Source organism: Sciurus carolinensis, chromosome 11 (genome assembly GCF_902686445.1).
Source record: "Sciurus carolinensis chromosome 11, mSciCar1.2, whole genome shotgun sequence".
Classification (NCBI taxonomy): domain Eukaryota; kingdom Metazoa; phylum Chordata; class Mammalia; order Rodentia; family Sciuridae; genus Sciurus; species Sciurus carolinensis.
In genome coordinates this window covers 31,573,479-31,592,090 of record NC_062223.1, presented here as the reverse complement: position 1 = coordinate 31,592,090, position 18,612 = coordinate 31,573,479, and the positions used below count along the sequence as shown (strand labels likewise).

Below are 18,612 nucleotides of genomic sequence, written 5' to 3'. Positions count from 1 at the left end.
TTCTGACTCCTGATTCTGTACAGTGTCTATTCAGAAAAATAGAAAACAGTCAACTGGAACAGGGGATTATTTGAGCACACACAGAGTCCTGTTGTCTCAGCAGCATGCCCTTAGACAATTTGCCTTTTAGTGAAGTTTAAGCCCATGAAAGGAAATAAAAAGTGTTTTATTAGATGGCAAAGAAAGATGGACTGGACTTATGAGACTTTGAGAATTTTAGCTTTTTCTTTGTTAATGCAAACTTTGGAAGAGAGTGACTCTTTCTATAATGCAATTTATTTGTACAATGAGGTAATTATTGTTAATAGCTAATAATTATCTTCAACTGGGTAAAATACCATTGAGTGTGAGAGAGAAAGAGAATCTTTTTCCAAAGTTGGCTATTGCTACTTCTGAAGAAGAGTCTACCTCATGGATGTAACTAACATTTATTAAGCATCTACTTTGCCAGTGCTTACGTGGCACAGCAGTGGGGTGTCAGAAGCAGCATTTCTTCTGTAGATATGTGCAGACTGAGCCAGGATCATCAGTGACTCACCCAGTGTCCTTCAGCTAGTAAACGATGGTGCAGAGATCCTAACCCGGTAGCGACTTCCACAGCCACACTTTCTGTTTCTGTAAAGTGCTGACCTGTTTGATTTAGCATGCAGTCAAGAGGCTATGTTTATGTCCAATATTTAAGTGTTGGTTTTCTTTCCTGAAAGCACACAAAGCAAAGCAAGGGTTCCACAAACGTGACCAGTGACGTGCTGTGTGGACAGATGGTGCCAGTCAGTGGCGGGAACAGGATTAGCTACGTGCTAAGAGGCGGAGGAAGATGGGTCTTCCTGACCTTGATATGAAAAACATTTCAAGTTCTTGTTCGGTGAGGAAAATCACTCTTAGCCCAAATTCTCCACTAGGCTGAAGGGATTACTTTCTAAGCTGTGCTGGATTACTGGATTTCGAAGGGAGAACTGGAAGAAGCTGTCGGAAGTTCCCAGGACACCTGAAGGAAGCATGCTCTTTGGAGCTGGTTCTCCACCAAGATGAGTCTGGTTCCAACCCAGTGAGAAACCCGATGGGCAGGCAGCCAGGGTTCCAGGAAACCAGGCCCTTCCTAGTTTAAAAACCATGAGAGGTTATTTCAGTCTATTCTTGGTTGGGTTTCCCTCAAAGCAGAATAACTCCCAGCCCTCCCCCAGGGCTGTTTGGAACCTTTCTGGGGGGGCTTCTGGGTTGTGACTGCTGCAGTCAGAGGGGACTCTGGGCTGCATCATCTTTTCTCCTGTCCCTCTGAAGTGCCATGAGCCAGCTGTGCTCACACCCCAGTGTCACTTAGAGAACACCTACGTCCAACTAGTGGAGGTCGGACAGGGCTTAGCAAGTATTTCTTAGCAAGTTCCCAGATAGTTCCAGGCCTACCAAAGTCTGAGAACCCCTTCCTTGTTCTTTCTTGACATTCTATCCCCTCCCCACTCTCTCAGCTCTGTTGCTCTCTGTTCTTTCCTGCCACCCGAGCCCAACCGGCTTTCGCACTGTTCCCTCCCACTTTCATCCTTTCTGCCTGCACATCCTGCTCACCCTGTCCTGCCGCACAGCCGCCTGTCGGCCAGGCTGATGGATGGCGACAGTTCCTCGTGCACCCCCGGTGCTGAGCAAACCCACAGAGAAACGCTCTGGTTCTGCTGGGGAGGGGAGTTCCGTGGGTTATCCTAGCAGGAGAAGGAGCCAGAATCAAGTGGAGAAGGGATGGAGTGAGAAGGCCTGGCTTCTAGGTGGCAGGAGCAGGCGAGCCAGAGTCGGCCATGCCGAGGGTTGTTGAGGCCTCTGCGGTGTGTGGTGTGTGGAAGAGTGTACATGCAACGGGAATTCCGCTTTCATGACTCACACTTTCCTTCACGGAAGCATTGAGTACATCTGCTAAAAAGAAAAGCATGTACATTGAAAAGTTCTGAAGAGGACAAAGTAGAGACGTAAAGCCGTGAAATGTAAAACCCTGGCGTTCACGCCAAATTAAAAAATTAAATTAAATTTAGTGGTTCCACCTAGATGGAGATAAAAGACCTCTGGTTCTTTCTTTCTCTCTCTTGCCGGCCTTTAAGTAATTTGGTACTTGGACACTTTTACTCTGTGTCCTCCAGTGATCTGAGGGCCTGGCATATGCACAGTGATGAACGTGGGGATGAATGAATGGGTTTCAGACCCAGGTGTGTTGGACAGTCACTACCTTTCTGGCCTCTGTTTCCTCAACTGTAAATAGAGGTAGGTGGGTGTAGATAATCCCCAAGAGTTCATCCCTCTGTTTGCATCATCGATTGCCCTTGAGGCCCTGAAGGTCACACACTTAGCTATACCTATGAAAGGCCAGGCCAGCCCTGTCTCAGGTCCCAGAGATCCAGTTAAAAGTCCACTGACCTGCACCTGCCCATGCTGAATGAGCATGGAACAGGGAAGGCGATGTGCTAGCTGTGGGTGGATAGGAAGTGGGACTGCTCTTACCCTGGCAGAGTTTACATTGTAACCAGAGAGAGAAGGTGGGCATGTGGTCATTTGATTGGTGCGTGCTGAGTGCTAACAGAGGGTCAGCTGCATGCACAGGATGCCACAGTGCTGCTCTGAGAAGGCAGCTCTCTTGACAAGGGACTTGCATTTCAAATTATTTTAATCTCCCAAATACCCTGCATTCATTAAGAAAGACTTTGTTCCTTCCCATGTCTTATCAGCCAAAGATTTCCAGTTGGAACTTCATTCTAGCCTTGAGAGATCCTATGTGCTTTCCAAAATTGAGTTGATGGAAATCCAGCCCAAAGCAAAGAGACAATGCTAATAATAATAGAATTGTCCTCTCTTGAACATTGCCTTGTCCCTGATACCCTTCCATTTAATTCTCTCAAGTGTTTGAGGAGGGTCTGATCATCATTCTTATTTTTAGATGAGAAGATTGAGATTTAGCTCAGTGCTGAAGCTAGTAATTGTCAGAACCAGGACATGGAGCTAGGATCCGACCAAAGGCCCATACTTGTGGGTTCTGTCCAGGGTAAATATGTGATTTAGGGCAGGGTCAGCAAACTATAGCCTGTGTGCCAGTTTCAACCACTGCTTGTTCTTGGATGGGCTGCGAGCTAAGAATGACTTTCACATTTTTAAATGGTTGAAAAACAATCAAAGAATAATATTTTATGACACATGAAAATTATATGAAATGCAAATTTAATGCTTGTTAGTGAAGTTTTATTGGGACACAACCATAGGTATTAGTTTGTAGGTGGCTGATTTCAGTACACTGGCAGAATTTTTCTTTCTTTTCTTTTTTTTTGGGGTGGTACTGCATTGGATTCAGGGGCACTTACCACTGAGCTACTTCTTCAGCCCTTTTTATTTTATTTTATTGTTATTTTTATTTATTTATTTATTTTTTATTATGAGATGGTGTTGCTAAGTTGCCAGGCTGGTCTTGAACTTGCAGTCTACCTGCCTCAGTCTCCCGAGTTGCTGGAATTATGGGCATGCACCACCATGCCCAGCTACACACTGGCAGAGTTATACAGACTGTAGGGCCCGAAATATTTACTGTCTGGCCTTTTACAGAAGAAGTTTGTTGACCCTTCGATTTAGGGCATCCATTGGGCTTGATGAGATGTTGAGACTCACCTGTCACCGCCTGTCACCATCTTCTCTGTGGGCCAGCTCTGCAATAATCCATTTGACGATTCAGTCCTCTTTTCACTGCTTGGATGCTAAATTAAAAAGTGTCTATGGGGTGGTGGTTGTGGCTTGACAGCCTCTGCCATGATGCCTGTATGGTTTTCCCGTGAAACCTGGTTGGAGGACGTTTGTATTTAGGTTGCTGATTGGAGAACTGTGTCGCATGGATGTTCCAGTGATGCACTTGTGCATTGGATGGGAAGATCCATAAGGCTGACCTTTCATCACCACTTGAGATTTTGAGCCTACCCTGAGACCATCCTGGCACATGGAGAGAAGGGGACCATTCTCCATGGGCACTCAGCCAAGCTCGGCAGACCCTCCTGGCAGGTGTGGGGAGTGGGGTTGATGGTGGCTTTGCAGAAAGCAGTGTGTTCCTGGCTGGTGCAGCCTGGCTTCCCCGGGGACTTGGTGCAACTCTGGCTGTGATGGGCAGCGGGACACAAGAAGGAGCCAGTGAGGATTGGAACCCCAGATCCCCTCACTATGTAGAAGAGCCCGAGTGCCCACTTGCCCTTCTCTGCTGTCCAGGCTCCTGTGTGGCAGACGTGCCTTCGGGCCTGCTCTTCTCATCTTGCTCACTCCTCTGTGCTTCATTACTCTTACCCCCTTCCTGAGGCCCTGCTGGAGGTGATAATTATGATAATAGCTAATATTTATTGTGCACCCTCTGTATGCTGAGTTCTTCACATGGATTGTCATTTAATACTTGTCACAATAATCCTGTGAGGTAAATACTTTTGTACCATTAGAGGAGGTGGAGGGAGAGGGAGAGGGAGGGGTAGAGACAGGGGGAGAGGGAGAGGGAGTGGGAGAGGGAGAGGGAGGGGGAGAGAGAGACTCACTTTTTTTTTAAAGAGCAGTTTTAGGTTCACAACAAAATTGAGAGGAAGTTACAGATATATCCCACATATCCCTGCCATTTTCTTGTAGTTATGAAAATTATCAGATGCACACAAATGAAAAATACCCACTTCTCAGGCTCAGTACTTTTCAATATTTCACCCTGCCCTTACTCCAGCTAGATGATATTGTGATGGCTGGCAGTACCAGAGCGACTCCCTTTTATGGGGCCCATGGTGTTGGCCTCCACTTTTAGAACCCCTACTTCATGCTGCTTCATCCCCATATGGATCCTGCAGAGCTGACAATAATTTACAAGCTGTCTAGGTCTGTTTTCTGGTGCTATTACAGATAGATTGGCAGAGACTGGGTAATTTATAATGGAAAGAGGTTTATTTTGGCTCATGGTTTTGTAAGTCTAGGACCAGGTGACTGCACCTGCTGAGGACCTCATGCTGCTTTAATTCATGGGGTGGGAAGAAGGGTAGCCTCCTCTTATGGTAACCAGGCCAGTCCCCTGAGAGCAGGGACTCACCTGCTTGAGAAAGGCATTAATCCTCTCAAGAGCACTACCCGCTTGACCCAAACACCTGGCGCACCCACCTCCCAGCACTGCCGCATGGAGGGTTTAAGTCTCAGCGGGAGCTTTGGTGGGGACACACCGTTCTTAAACATGGCACAGGTGAAGTAACTCATGAAGTTAGGTCATCGGCCTTTGGATCATTGCTAATTAAAGTCTTGGTGCCAGGATTCAGACCTAACTCCAAGCCCCGCTGATTTTCTGCCCTACCCCACCTTGTCTCAGCCCTCTCTCTTCAGCATAGCGGGGTCAGTGGGGTGGTGGCTTGGCGTGCGAGTGGTGGCGATAGGCTGTCTTTATCTGTACTCTGAGGGGGTGGATGGGACAGGAGGGAACTGGTGGGATTTATGGGGCAGTTTTATTAGATTTAGGGCATGAAATTAAAGTCTTCAACTAGAAGCTCGGGGCTCTGCCTTGTATTTTGATTTTGGGGGCTTGGGAGTAGCGTTGGTGGCAGAGGCGTGGGGAGGTGGTGGGAATTTGGGGGCAGTCAGAATGGCACATTTAATATTCACTTTGTGCTCATTCTTCACACCTGACATTGGCTAGAAAGCTCTTCCTAAGAGAGAACCCTAGAAAGTAAATAGTCGGTTAATGATTGTAACCCAGGTGCTCTGGTTGCAGGGTACACTTCGATCAAAGGTCACAAACTCAGATGTCTTCAGGGCCCGTTGGGAACATAAATAAATGGAAGGGGCCAAATTGTGAAAAGTCACATGCCTTGCAGGCCTTCGTATGCTCACGTGTGGCAGAGAACACCCAGTGTGGGTGCCATGTTGCTTGGCAACTGCCATTTGTCCTCAGCGTTGGGGTGACAGTGTCTGGGAGAGACTGTGAACGCCAAGCACTCACCCTGCCCCCCGCCCCAAGGGGATTGACAGTCAGATCCAATTAATAACTTGAATGGGGCCAGATAAGAAACCAAATCCCTTTTTAAAAATTTTTATTTGAGAAGCTGAAAATCGGGATTTAAAAACTGCTAAGTCTCCCTGTTTTTTTTTTTTTAAACACTGAGGATTTTAAGAAAAATCATGGGTTGAACAAAAGATGCCAGGGAGCTAGATTCAGAGGATGGAGCCCTGATTGAGATCTATTTTATGGGGTGGAGAGGGGGTTCGGATCGTCTGACCTCTGTATAGGAGGGACTGAGCCCTGCTGGGTGTCCCGGATTTGTGCTTCAGGCTGGTGGCTGGTTTGAAGCTGCTGAACCACACTGGGGCTTCCTTTCCCCTTCTCATAGTCAAAGGGAAGGTAGACCACTTGTTTTCCATTTGTGTTCTTTGAGGTCCATTGTCGGGGGTTTCATAAGTGTTGCTTTGAGTTTCACTTAATATCTGCCCCCCACCGATGGAGTGTGTTTAAAATGATAATGAAAATACTTGTCCAGATATCTGTTACGCCAAATCTTAATACAGCAGAGAACCATCAGCATTTTAACTTGGTTACGTTCAAAATAAGAGCAGGGCCACTTGAAGTTGGAAAAAGCTGCTTTGTTGAAGAATACATACACATACACACACATACGTACACACACGTTTACATTCATACGTATACAGATGCCAGGTATGAAGTATGGAATTCTACGTATATATGTAGTTGTTCTTAAGATTCTCCTTGAAAAACATGGTTTTGCTGTTAAAAATACCCGTGGAAACTTCTGACCTTGGATTTCCAAGGTCACCCTCTGCTCTAAATCCCAGAGTTCACATAGTCTCACCAAAATAGTGCCTCTGGTTACTCTTTCCTCTGTGCCTTTGGAAGAGTCCCTCATGCCTCTAGGTACCCTGAGGTGGGGGAGAGGCCACTCAGTCTGTGTGGGGTGGTTGGTCCTCCTCCCTTTCACCGAAGCCTCACGTGGTGCTTTGGAGTGTGGAACTGTGGGTTATGCTAACTCTTCTCCACCATCCCTCCTGGATGACGGCATCAAGTTCAGAGTCATTTATCTGCAAATGAGGCAGAATAAGCCAACCTGTTGTCATCTTGCTTTGCCTGATGTCTTATGCCCTGGGTACCATTGCCACACTGCCGACTAGCCTGCCCGCCCACCCCCTGCCTTTTGGACTGTAGGGTGTAAGCAGAAGCCAGGTGCCCAGGCCACCCCACAATGCGCACCTGCATCTGGGAAGTTTTCACAGTGATGTTCGTTGCCTGACTTCTGGGTTTGGTGGAGGGCTCACCCCATCAGCCCTTTTCATGATCAGGGATTTACCTTTCGGGGCCTTTTTTATTATAGGGAGCTGTTGGGTAATTTTCACAAGGGAGATAAATGAGGACTAGGGAGAATGATGGCCTTTCAGAAAAGAAATCTGTGCATGCTCCAAATCCCATAAAATGCTATTTGATTTTAAACATTGCTTGAAGCGGTTCACATTTTGGTTAATTACGTCAGTAAGTAAAAATAACTATTGTCATATGGTGTGTGGGCTTGGTTTTAGAAGGATAAAGAGTCTATTGTTACCCATTGTGCTATTCAGTTACTTATTACCCACCCTTGAAAAAGAACGTGTATAATAGAAAACCTGGAGCTTTGTCAGTTGTTAACATCCAGGCTACTCTGTGAATTCGCTCCCCTCCCAGTGTTTTTTTGTTTAAGGAAGAGTGCAAAAGTATCCAGCCCAGGCTGGCCTGATGGCACCTGGCTGTGAGGCCAGGGAAGGGGTTTGCAACCTGCAGGCCTGGGGTCGCCCTTGGATTTCTTGGTCTCCCTTGAGACTTTCTGGGGATGAAGCCTCTTAGTGCTGCCTGGGAGTGGTTAAGGTCCAGGGCTTCAGGGCCAGGCAGACCTGGGCCGGAATCTTAGACTTACTAGCTGTAAGATGCAGGCTCTTAACTTTTCTAAGGTTCAGTGTCCGTATCTGTAAAATGGGGATAAACACAGCGGCTGCCTCCTGGGATGGTTTTAAGTTTTAAATGTCTTGAACACAGCAGCCGAAGGACAGTGACTGGGCAGATGCAAGGGGCTCAGTCAGCATGATAACAAGTAGCACTAGCCAGGATTAAATTTCCCTGGCATGCAGGGGGACAGTCACTCTTAGAAGCATTTTCTGCCACTCTTCCCCTGCAGGCTGCCCTCAAATTGTCGATGCCCTCCCTTCCTGTCCTCAAGCTTATGAGGTCCCTGCACCCTCTGCCTGCTCCTCAGCAGGGCTCCTGGCTGCTTGTCCACATTGTGGTGTGGTGCTTGGACCCTTGTTGGGGCCCCTTGTTTTTTTGGCACTTGGTGTTGAACTTGGGCACTTTACCACCAGCCTACTTCCCCAGCACTTTTAATTTTTTATTTTGAAACAGGGTCTTGCTAAGTTGCCGAAGCTGGCCTACAGGTTGCTGTCCTCCTGCCTCAGAACCCCAAGCTGCTGGGGTGACAGGTGTGTGCCCCCGGGCCCCCCTGTACCATCTTTTTTTTTTTTTTTGGTGGTTCTCTTGCCTGTGAATTCTTGGGGCTTGGGGTCACCTAAGTATCCCCCATATGTTCCACACCCAACCCAGAGCCTGGCACAGTGCCGGGTGAAGGAGGAGGCATGAATGGCAGGGACTGAACAGGGTTGGAAGTCATCAAGGAACCCAGGGACTGTGGCTTTGGAGGTTCCCAGAGCAGGAAGAAGGTTGTTAACGGGGAATTAGGGGAGTTCATTCAAGTCTTAGGAGAACCCAGATACGGGATCTACATTGCTGGCACCCTTCTGTCATTTTATTAATGAATAGTTGATGAAAGGGATGGCTCTGTGAGAGCACAAGGACCAGGGGGAGTTGGACCTGCCACCAGATTCCCAGGCTCTCAGCCGTGATGTCCTGAGTTCTGTGCCTCTGGTCTGTGGGCTTCTGTGCACCCTGCTCACCTGTCTCCAGCCTGCACTGCTCACCAAGGTGAGCCTGACTTTTATGTTCTACACCAGGGGTGACCTTGACCTCTGGCTTCCCTCTGGGCCAGTCCAGCAGGAGGCCTCAGTCAGAGGGCCTCCTGGGAGAGGCAGTCTCTCAGCCCGTTTGCTCTTTCATATTGTGGTTACCCCAGGATTCTTGCACATCCCTTCCTAATTTCCCTTACCCTACCCACAGCTTTGAAAACAGACCCTTTCAAAACTCTCCTTACCCTAGTTGGACATGTTTCTGGAAAGTAGTCTAGTAGTTCTATTTTTCTCTGTAGATTGAAGGGAGAGGCTAGAGGAGGGGCAACCAGGTACATAGATTAGGGAACAGGACCTGGCTGTCATCCACAGTATTCACAGAAGGTCCCACTTTAGGCTTCGGTTTTTATATTCCAGACAAGAGGATCTAGAGAGAGTTACAGTGATAATCTGACAGAATTGAAACAAAATTACCCTGTAACAGAAAGAATCCTGTCTGGGACTTGTTAATTTTATGTGTCTGCATTTATTGGGAGCATCAGAAGTGGCCTGAGTCTTTCTCAGCCGAGGGTGATGCTGTTTCCATTGGAGGTCATGAGGACTTGGCTACTGCAGAGAAGAGGGAACTCAGGGAGCACTGGGCAGGGAAACAGCACAGGGAGTGAGGGGCCACTTGCGTCTGGTTTGCAGACAGGGAGACAGGCCTCATGGGATGGTCGCATCAGAGAGAGGGGAGAAGGAGAAGAGGTAGGGGTGTTTTGGTATATAGTGTTTTCATGTAGAGCTGGGGGAATTTAGAAGTTTAAGGTAAATGTGACGAGTGAGATCCTGCCACTTAGTTGTGGAGTGAGAAGAATCCAGGGTTCAGAGTGGATCACTGATGTCACTACTGCAGCTTTGGCTGAATAGGGATGGCATGAGGAGCAGCGGTAACAGTTGCTTTTTCTTTAGGGCCTGGAGGAGATCCTTGTGACTGGAACCACAGTTCCTGGAGGGGTGGAGGTTCCCAGAGAGGGTTTGCCTCTTCAGCAGAAGGGAAGGGGGTTGTGGAACAGGAACCCATCTCTGAGGGAGGGAGCCAGCAGCAAGGCCGGAAGTCTCACAGCAGAAAGGAGAAGAGTCTCCCTGCTGTGTGGTGCTGGGTGTTCTTGGACACCTTGGCTGTGTGATGGACTTTCCCCCACACCTGGGGTGTCTGGGTGGTCAAAACCTTTGGCAGAACGGAGGACGCCGCTGCGTTCTTCCCTGGTGTCCTCGTTGGGGTTACCTTGTTCCTCAGTGATTGCTCCTGTTGTCCAGCTGTGGGGGTCAGCAGAAGCATTGACTGAGTGACTTTGCAGGGGAGAAGCAATAAAAGGGCAAGTTACCGGTGCTTGGCCAGATCTGCACCCCAGGAGAGGAGGGGCTGGGGACACTTGGTGAGAGAGGGTGAGACTGAGACCTGGGCTTTGGTTCTGGTGCTGCCTCCTTGGCTGGGTGTCCTTGGACAAGTCCTTCGCTGTCCCTGGGTCTCAGTGATCTCCTCTGTATCTGAGTTGTTCTGTTTAATACTTGAGGAAAAGAATGCGTGGGAGAGTATGAATTTCAGTTATCCGTTGTTTTTGTTAGTAGGATCTGAGCCTCGGCCATGCTGTCTGTACGGTGGGGACAGAAGGACCTTTCAGGGTTGCTGTGAAGGGTTAAAGATGACGACGGTGATAGTGGCCGCTGGAATAGGTTGTTGGGTTTCATCCCCACTCCCAGGAGCCAGGCGGGATCATCATTTCCGTTCACAGATACAGACACTGAGGAACAGAGGTCAAGCTTGCAGCCTGCCCATCACGCAGCCAGGGCTGGCGCATGAGGTCCTTCAGGGCGTCGGATTCTAGGTCCATCTCTTAGCCTGACTCCACAACTCCGCTGAGAAGAGGGATGCAGAGCTCCCAGCTCAGCAGCTGGCATGTGGCTGGTGCTTAGTAAACCTGGGGCACTTTATTACCCTCTGGCTGCCCCTGGCTCTGAGCTCCCTCAGAGCTTTGGGCAGGCTCTTCTGCTCAGCACGTGCTTTTCCAGTTCAGGGTGATTCTTCTCTCTCTTCTGTCTGCCCAGATCCACCTCGCAAGACTTCCTTATTTTTCAACGCCTCTTCCTCCTCCTCCTCCTCCTCCCTCACAGTGACTGAACTTGATTATACAGTCACCTACCGACCGTTATGTTTTTACAAAATCGAGGTGAAATGTACATAGCATAGGAGGAAACATTTGAACTCAGCAGCCTTTAGTACATCGGCAGTAGTGTGTGACCGCCGCTTCATCTAGTCCCACACACGTCACCCACAGGGAAACCCAAGCCCTAAACTCATGAGCAACCACTCATGTCCCTGTCCTCCTAGCCCAGGTGACCACCAGCCTGCTTTCCACGCCCGTGAAGCTCCCTGTTCTGGATGCTGCGTGTACGTGAACTGCAACGCTCCGGGCTTCCGCCGAGTCTTCCAGGTTCGTCCTGGTGCAGTGTGAGCCAGCCCTTCACTCCGTGGTGGTTGAATCATAGTCGGTTGTATGGATGTACCACATTTTATCCTCTGTTGATACCGGTTGGGTTGTTTCTGCCTTTTGACTCTTGCAAATTCTGCTGCCCTAACACCTGCAGTCTCTCACGTGAGCACTGCTCCCTGGTTCAGTCTGGGTTCCGGGACTGCTGGTGCCCCCTCAGCCCTAGCCAGAGGGCGGGCTGGTTGATAACCCTCTGATCCGGGGGTCTGGGGCTGGGAGGCTCAGAGGGAGATATGCCCCTGGCATAGAGCTTGTCCCAGCACATTTTATCTGGTTTAATTTCCACCAGAGGGAAGTAGAGAGTGGGAAGGCATGGTCTTATCTCCAGCCTGAAGCCTCTCTTTCCCATTCTTCTCATCTGTTCCCTGGTCCTTGGGGCCGGTTCATGGCTGCTGTGTGATTTTGGGTTGTGTACCCTGAACCCCAGCGTCCTTATCTCTAAAGCGGGGATTTATAACTGCTGCTGTACAGGAGTCCCAGGGAGGAGGCTGTGGAGTGCTCACTTCTTTCTCTTCCAGGATTGGGAGAGGCTGGGGTGGAGAGCCACTGTGGAAGGTCATTCACAAGGGGGGTTATTTCTTTGGAGTCCTTCACTCGTGGGGAAGGAGCTGAGGTTGTTCTTGTCACCATGCCTAGCCGCCACTGGTAAAAAATTGTCCCGCAAAACTTTCTTTTTCTGCTCAGCATGTGAATCTGTGGAAACTGGTCTCCTCCCATCTCATGCTGAGGCACAACAGGGCTTTGACTTAATTTGAGAAAAAGGAGCTCTCTAAAGTGGTCTTCATGAAGTACCCACCGTGCCAGGTGTCATGCAGGCGTCTTTCCAAGTGTCTTTTTACCTGTGGTTAATGGAAGAGACTGGGGGTCTGGCCGATGACTCGGATCCTGGCTCTGCCTCTCCCTGACCAGCTCTGTGGTCCTGGACAAGGGGCATGCTGAACTCTCTTTGTGGGATTAGTTTTTGGAGGGTGGAGGTTCACAAGGAGCACACTGATGTCATCTTTTGAAATGAGCTTTTAAGTTGTCCCAAACTCCTAGCATATTTACATGCACTTGGGAGGCATGTAGTTTGTGGCTAAGCCCAGGGGTTCTGGAGTTGCGTGCCTGGGTTCAGATCCAGGCCCTGCAGCTCTTCAGCTCATTAGTGACCTGTGCCTACCTTCTGGCCTGTTTGGAGGATGAGATGGATATTTGGAAGCACTTATACAGTGCCCAGCATGTGGAACACATAGCAAGTACAGATTCAAAGCTGTGATTTTAATCTCCTGGAAACCTGCCTTTTCCTTCAAGGTGTAACAGGTGAGCTCTGCGCTCTCTTGACGGTTGTCCCATGTAGCGACCGCGACCATCAGCTTATTGATGTGAATCAGGCCTCTGACTTAAGGGCCAGATCACCGACACACGTGGACATTGCCTTCGTGCAGCCCTCCTTGGACTTCCCCTGTCAGATGGCGCCAACCCAGGAGGCGCCATTCACCTGCTGTCCTCCCAGCGACACAGAGGCTGTCTGCTGTAGCTCTGGCACTTTAGCAGAGTACTTGGCCCATGCAGGTGCTTGAGAATTGCCAGTGGTTTTCTACGTGTGTTCCTTATTTTCAGACATGACTCGTTCCCCTGGAAACAGCTTGAGGGCAGGATCTAGATCCGTCATGATTTTAGGTGATACTCTCATGGGTGGATGGGTTCCAGGAGAGGCGATGCACGTAGACGCACATGCAGAAGAGGTGCCGCTGGGAGGGGCTGGCACGTGCCATCCTAGGGTGTTGAGGTTTTGTGGCTTCACACTTTACAACTCCTGGGCAGAGTATGTTTACCCCCCTGTGCTGCTTGCCCAGCCACGGACTCCTCATTTTCTCCCCCACTCCCGGGGTCCATCGCAGACTATTGGATGGGTGTGTTGTGTGGACTGCAGGGCAGGGGTGGAGGCCGGGAGACGGGCTGAGCAGGTTAGGCCTGAGAGGATGAGGTCGCAGCTGGAGTGGAGTGTCGGGGTGGGAGTTTGAGAATGGGGGACCGTGGGGGAAGCTTCCCCTGCCTGTTGGGCTCGTTCTTTCTTTGCAGTGGCACTCGTTGAGTGCCTACTGTGTGCCCCATAGTCTCTCATGAAGCATGCATTGTAGTTGGAGGAGATGAGATATGCTGGGGGTGAGGGGCATTAATTTCTGTGACTGGTTGGAAAAGAACTTGCTGAAGAGGCGACAGTTTTGGCCATGCCTTGAGGAGGAAGGTCGGGGCAGAAAGCTTGTGGAGGTAATAAATCCCTAAGGCGCTAAGAGGAAACCAGCTTCGAGAATATGAGGGACACTGAGACCAGAGGGGCTGGTGATTAAAAGGTGGAATTTTATTCTAAGTGTGGTGGGAAGTTAGAGGACTTTTTTCCCTTTTGATTATTTTCTTTTTCCTGAGCACCATACTTTGAACAATGCAGTTCACCAAAAAGATATGTTTATGAAACAATGGGACAGACAGCCTTGAATTATTTTAGACTTTGAAAGGATGGAGAAATAATTAATGGATCACAATAAAAATCCTTGAGGATCCGCCCCCCCCCCACTGCCCCAACCTGCTGAGGATCTGAAGATTGCGGATTTAGCAGCTAAATCTTTAAGGTCCTTTCTCTTTCAAACGTTCATTCTACCCAAAGCTGCTTGCCATATGATTAAAAAAAATATTACTGCCACCTACTGATAGAAGGTGAATTTTTGTACAATGAACATCTCCAAACCAGTGAATTTCTTCTGGTACACCTGGCTTTGCACACTGCATTTTGTGACCTGGAAATGGTTCTGGGGATGTGCTGATCCTGGTTTCCTTTTTATCTGGTCCTAGCAAGTGCCTCAGTTCACCAAGAAGGGGCAAGAGAGAGGCGCTGGCTTGGTGAGCCGCTCCAGTGCTGACTGTGGGAGAAACACTGGGTAGTAACAGCTGCCCTGTTAATCTTTGTAATTAACCCCTGGTTTCTCCTAGTCCCCATATTTAATGTCCCAAGACACCAGAGCCCTGGCCATCAAGCCTTAGCTTGATGCGTGTACCACCCCCCCCATTATTAAATCCTCAACTGCTCTATTTCTGATTTGCATTTTCCATGTCTGAATGAATCTGCTGACTTCCGTTTTCTTTTTCTCTTACAGATTGTGTGTGCAGGTGATGGTGAGTACCATTTTCCTCTGTTCTTGTGTTGTTCGCTACTGCCCCCTAATGGACACAGAGCAACATTACCAGTAAGAGTGAAAAATCACAGAAAATATTAATTTGTTAAAACCCTCTAACTCTGCAGATTTTCTTTAGGAGTGGGGTAAGGGTGGAAAAGGCAAATAAAAGGAAAAAAAATCAAACAGATCAAACAGTTGTACAGTCCTGACTATAGAAGTTTATATTTTCTAAGTTGGATGCTGTGGTATGTGCCTCTAGTCCCAGCTACTTGGGAGGCTGGGGCAGGAGGATCACTTGAGCTGAGGGGTTTAAGGCCAGCTTGGACAACATAGCAAGATTTTGTTTTAAGAAAAATATATACCGTATGGCTTTTGTTTTGCCATCTTAATGCCCAGGGATGACTTAACTTACTTGAAATTATAATGCAGTATTTTTATGTTTTATGTGCCGTTATTACATAAGTATTTTCTTTCGTTGATACCTTGCTATGTTTTAAAAAAAGCGATATTCTGGGATAACCTTCAAAAATCAGAGAGAGCTTCCTGTGTGTTTTGCTTTCACATGGAGGGCTGTACTGGGCATGTGGTTCAGTGTAGTGAGTTAGTTACCATGTGCTCGATCCTGCATTTTATCCCCAGCACCTAAGAAAACCAAACAAAAAGCCAGTATCATGTGGAAGGCTGAGCTTCAGTTGCTGACCAATTGTTGATCATTCTTTGGTCATAGTAAAATGAGAAAAATTAGAATATAATGGTAAGGTGGTTTTTTTTTTTTTTTCTTTTTTCTTTTGACATTGGGGATTGAACCTAAGGGTACTTAACCACTGAGTCACATCCCCAGCCCATTTTATTTTTTATTTTGAGATAGGGTCTTGCTGAATTGCCTAGGGCCTTGCTAAATTTCTGAGGCTGGCCTTGAACTTGTGATCCTCCTGCCTCAGCTTCCTGAATACTGGGATTGCAGGTGTGTGCCACCATGCCTGACAATAACAAATTTTTTTTTTTTTTTTGGTGGTGCTGGGGATTGAACTCAGGACCTTGTACTTGCAAGGCAAGCACTCTACCAACTGAGGTATCTCCCCAGCCCCAGTAACAAATTTTTAATGAAGATAAATATGTTTTGTTGAAAGTACTATTCATTCTGGGATCATGACCTTACTAATTTTTTGGTCATAAAACATTTCTATAAGAAATATAATAGTACTTTAAAACAGGATATCTTTGGGGAAAAAAACAAAAATTGGTAACTTTTGTTTGCCCCTAAAATTTTCTTTTTCCTTAGGAAAGATCCCAAAGTCTGTGAGCCATAGAGATAAGATAATGAGGTTGTTCTCAGAGTGCTGTATAAAGGGGGCAGATCTTGCTGAAACCTTCTAATAAAGCAAATCTCAGTTAATAACAGTGATTATGCAGAGCGTGTGCAAACAGTGGGGAGAGTTCTGAGCTTGGCATTTCTCCTGTTAATCATTTTGGTAAATAAGCTGGTAGGTCCCTTGTGCAGCCCTGAACTGCTAGTGCAAGAGAAGACACCACGTGTAGACTCTTAACTCCACAACGGACAGTAGAGCATTAGCCAGGACTCAATTGCAGGACGCAGAAGCAATGAGCTATTTTAAGCCAAGAGGAATTTATGCTGGGGATTGAGGGTTTCCAGAATCACTGGAAGGGCTCCTCTGTTGGTTTGCTAGGGCTGCCGTAATGAGTACAACAGAAGTTAGTTTTCTTATCCTTCAAGATAAGTTTTCTTACCCTTCTTGATTTACAAGAAGTGGCAGATCAAGGCTGCTTTCTTCTGTAGCTTCTCAGCTTGCAGGTGATTATCTTCTCCCTGTGCCTTCCTGTGATGGTCCTTCAGACTGTGTGTCTGTGTGCTCATCTTGTCTTCTTATGAGGACACCAGTCTTCCCGAGAGAGGCCCACCCTCATGACTTCTTTAACTTAACAACCTCTCAACAGAGTCTGTCTGCAAATACAGTACTGACGTGCAGGAGAGGCACCTTCTGAAGTGCTGGGGTTAGGACTTACTGGGGGTCACAATTCAGACCATAGTAGCCCCCAGAACTGATTTCCAGGTTAAGGCTGCAGAACTGAGCCTCCTGGAGAGTCCCCCCTTAAAATGGAGAGCAGAGCGAGGATCCAGGAAGCCTCTGTGGCAGCAGCTGACTCCAGGAGCTGTGATCCTGGGATCAGGAGGCTGTAGTCACCACCCCAGAGCTGGTTCTAGAGTCAGGCAACCTGAGCGCCAGCCATCACATCCACATTCCAGCTATAGCAAGGATCCCCAGCAGAACATAGAACTTCACCCCTGAGGGTTTTACTTGCTGCTAGAAGTCACACAGTACTTCTCACATTGAATTGTCTGGAGCTTAGCTCCATTTGGCTGCAAGGGAGGCTGGGAACTGTAGTGTTTAGTCCCTGTAGTCATGCACACAGCTAAAAATCTGGGGATGTGTTTCAAAGGAGAAGGTGAGGGTGCGGGGGATGTATTCTGTGGGTCAGCAGCAGGCTCTGTAAACAGAGGTCCTGAGAGGCTTAGGAGCACGTTCATCATCAAGCAGGCAGCAGTGGCCAGGAGTCCCCCAGAGCCAGAGCCCGTGTTCCTGGGGGCTCTAGCCTCCTCTGGTTTCCTGGGAATGGCTTTGTATAAGTTAAGCACACAGCGCCTGCACCCGTGTGGCCAAGTGCTCGCTCCATGGCCAGAAACCTGGGTTTCTGTGGAGTTCGTGTTGTAGCTGATGGGCCAAAGAGGAGCCAACGGGAGATGGGGCATCTGGGTATGCTTTTAACCTCAGTGCAAGTTATTTTGTGAGAGTTGCTCACCCCCGTTTTCTGGGTGCAGATTCTTTTTTTTTTTTTTTTTTTTTTTTTTGCGGTGCTGGGGATTTGAACCCAGGGCCTTGTGCTTGTGAGGCAAGCACTCTACCAACTGAGCTATATCCCCAACCCGGGTGCAGATTCTTAATCTGATCATTCTCTCTCTTCCCACAGCCCCTGGTCCAGTTTCTGACTTTCGAGTGACGAATGTCAGCACCAGGGAAATCGGCTTAGCCTGGAGCAGCAATGACTCAGAGTCCTTTAGGATTCTTACTAAAGGGGCTGGAAAACTTGGGAATGACACAACCACCAACCAAAGTATCACCATTGGTGGCTTACGCCCTGGAATCAGTTATCATTTTGAAATATTTCCTCAAGGACCAAATGGGACTGAAGGGACACCCCAGACAGTTGATGGTAGAACTGGTAAGCAAGTGAGCCGTGCTTTCTGTCAAACAGTCATGTTTCTTAAAGGAAATGTGTATGATTTATAGATGTCATGTTTTCCACATATTGCTTTTCTTTTTATTAAGAAAAATCTTAAGTTTTCATGACACTTTTGCATATCTGTGATTTTTTTATTTTTTATTTTTGTGGTGCTGGGGATCGAACCCAGGGCCTTGAGCTATCTCCCCAGCCTGCATATCCATGATTTAAAAAGCAGACAAACAAACAAAAAACCCATATGTAATCTATCAAATGATACAACTGAGGTCATTTTATGCGTGTGATTTTGTAATCTGCCTTTTCCCACTTAACAGTTTGTCGTAAATATTTTCCTATCAGCGTAAGTGTTTCTACAGGATAATTTTGACAACTGCCTTGTATTCTGTTGTTTAAATGTTGGGACTGGTAGGTAATAATGGCTGATGGGTGTGTGTGTGTGTGTGTGTGTGTGTGTGTGTGTGTGTGTTTTGGTACTGGGGATTGAACTCAGAGGCACTCAGCCACTGAGCCACATCCCCAGGCCTATTTAGTATTTTATTTAAAGACAGGGTCTCACTGAGGTGCTTAGCACCTCGCTATGTTGCTGAGGCTGGCTTTGAACTTGCAATCCTCCTGCCTCTGCCTCCTGAACCACTGGGATTACAGGCATGCACTACTGTGCCTGGCCCTTTGTGTATTTTGGTAACTACAATTTTATTGGAACACAACTATGC

The 18,612-nt window shown here is 47.9% G+C and overlaps 1 protein-coding gene across 1 annotated transcript in view; it reads left to right on the top strand.

Moving 5' to 3' along the window:
- Nucleotides 1-18,612, top strand: part of Ptprj (protein tyrosine phosphatase receptor type J) — a 144,240-nt gene that overhangs the window by 92,668 nt on the left and 32,960 nt on the right. The window contains 2 exon segments of the mRNA XM_047518944.1: nucleotides 14,618-14,636; nucleotides 17,639-17,878. Of these exon segments, the coding sequence (XP_047374900.1) occupies nucleotides 14,618-14,636; nucleotides 17,639-17,878 (259 nt within the window).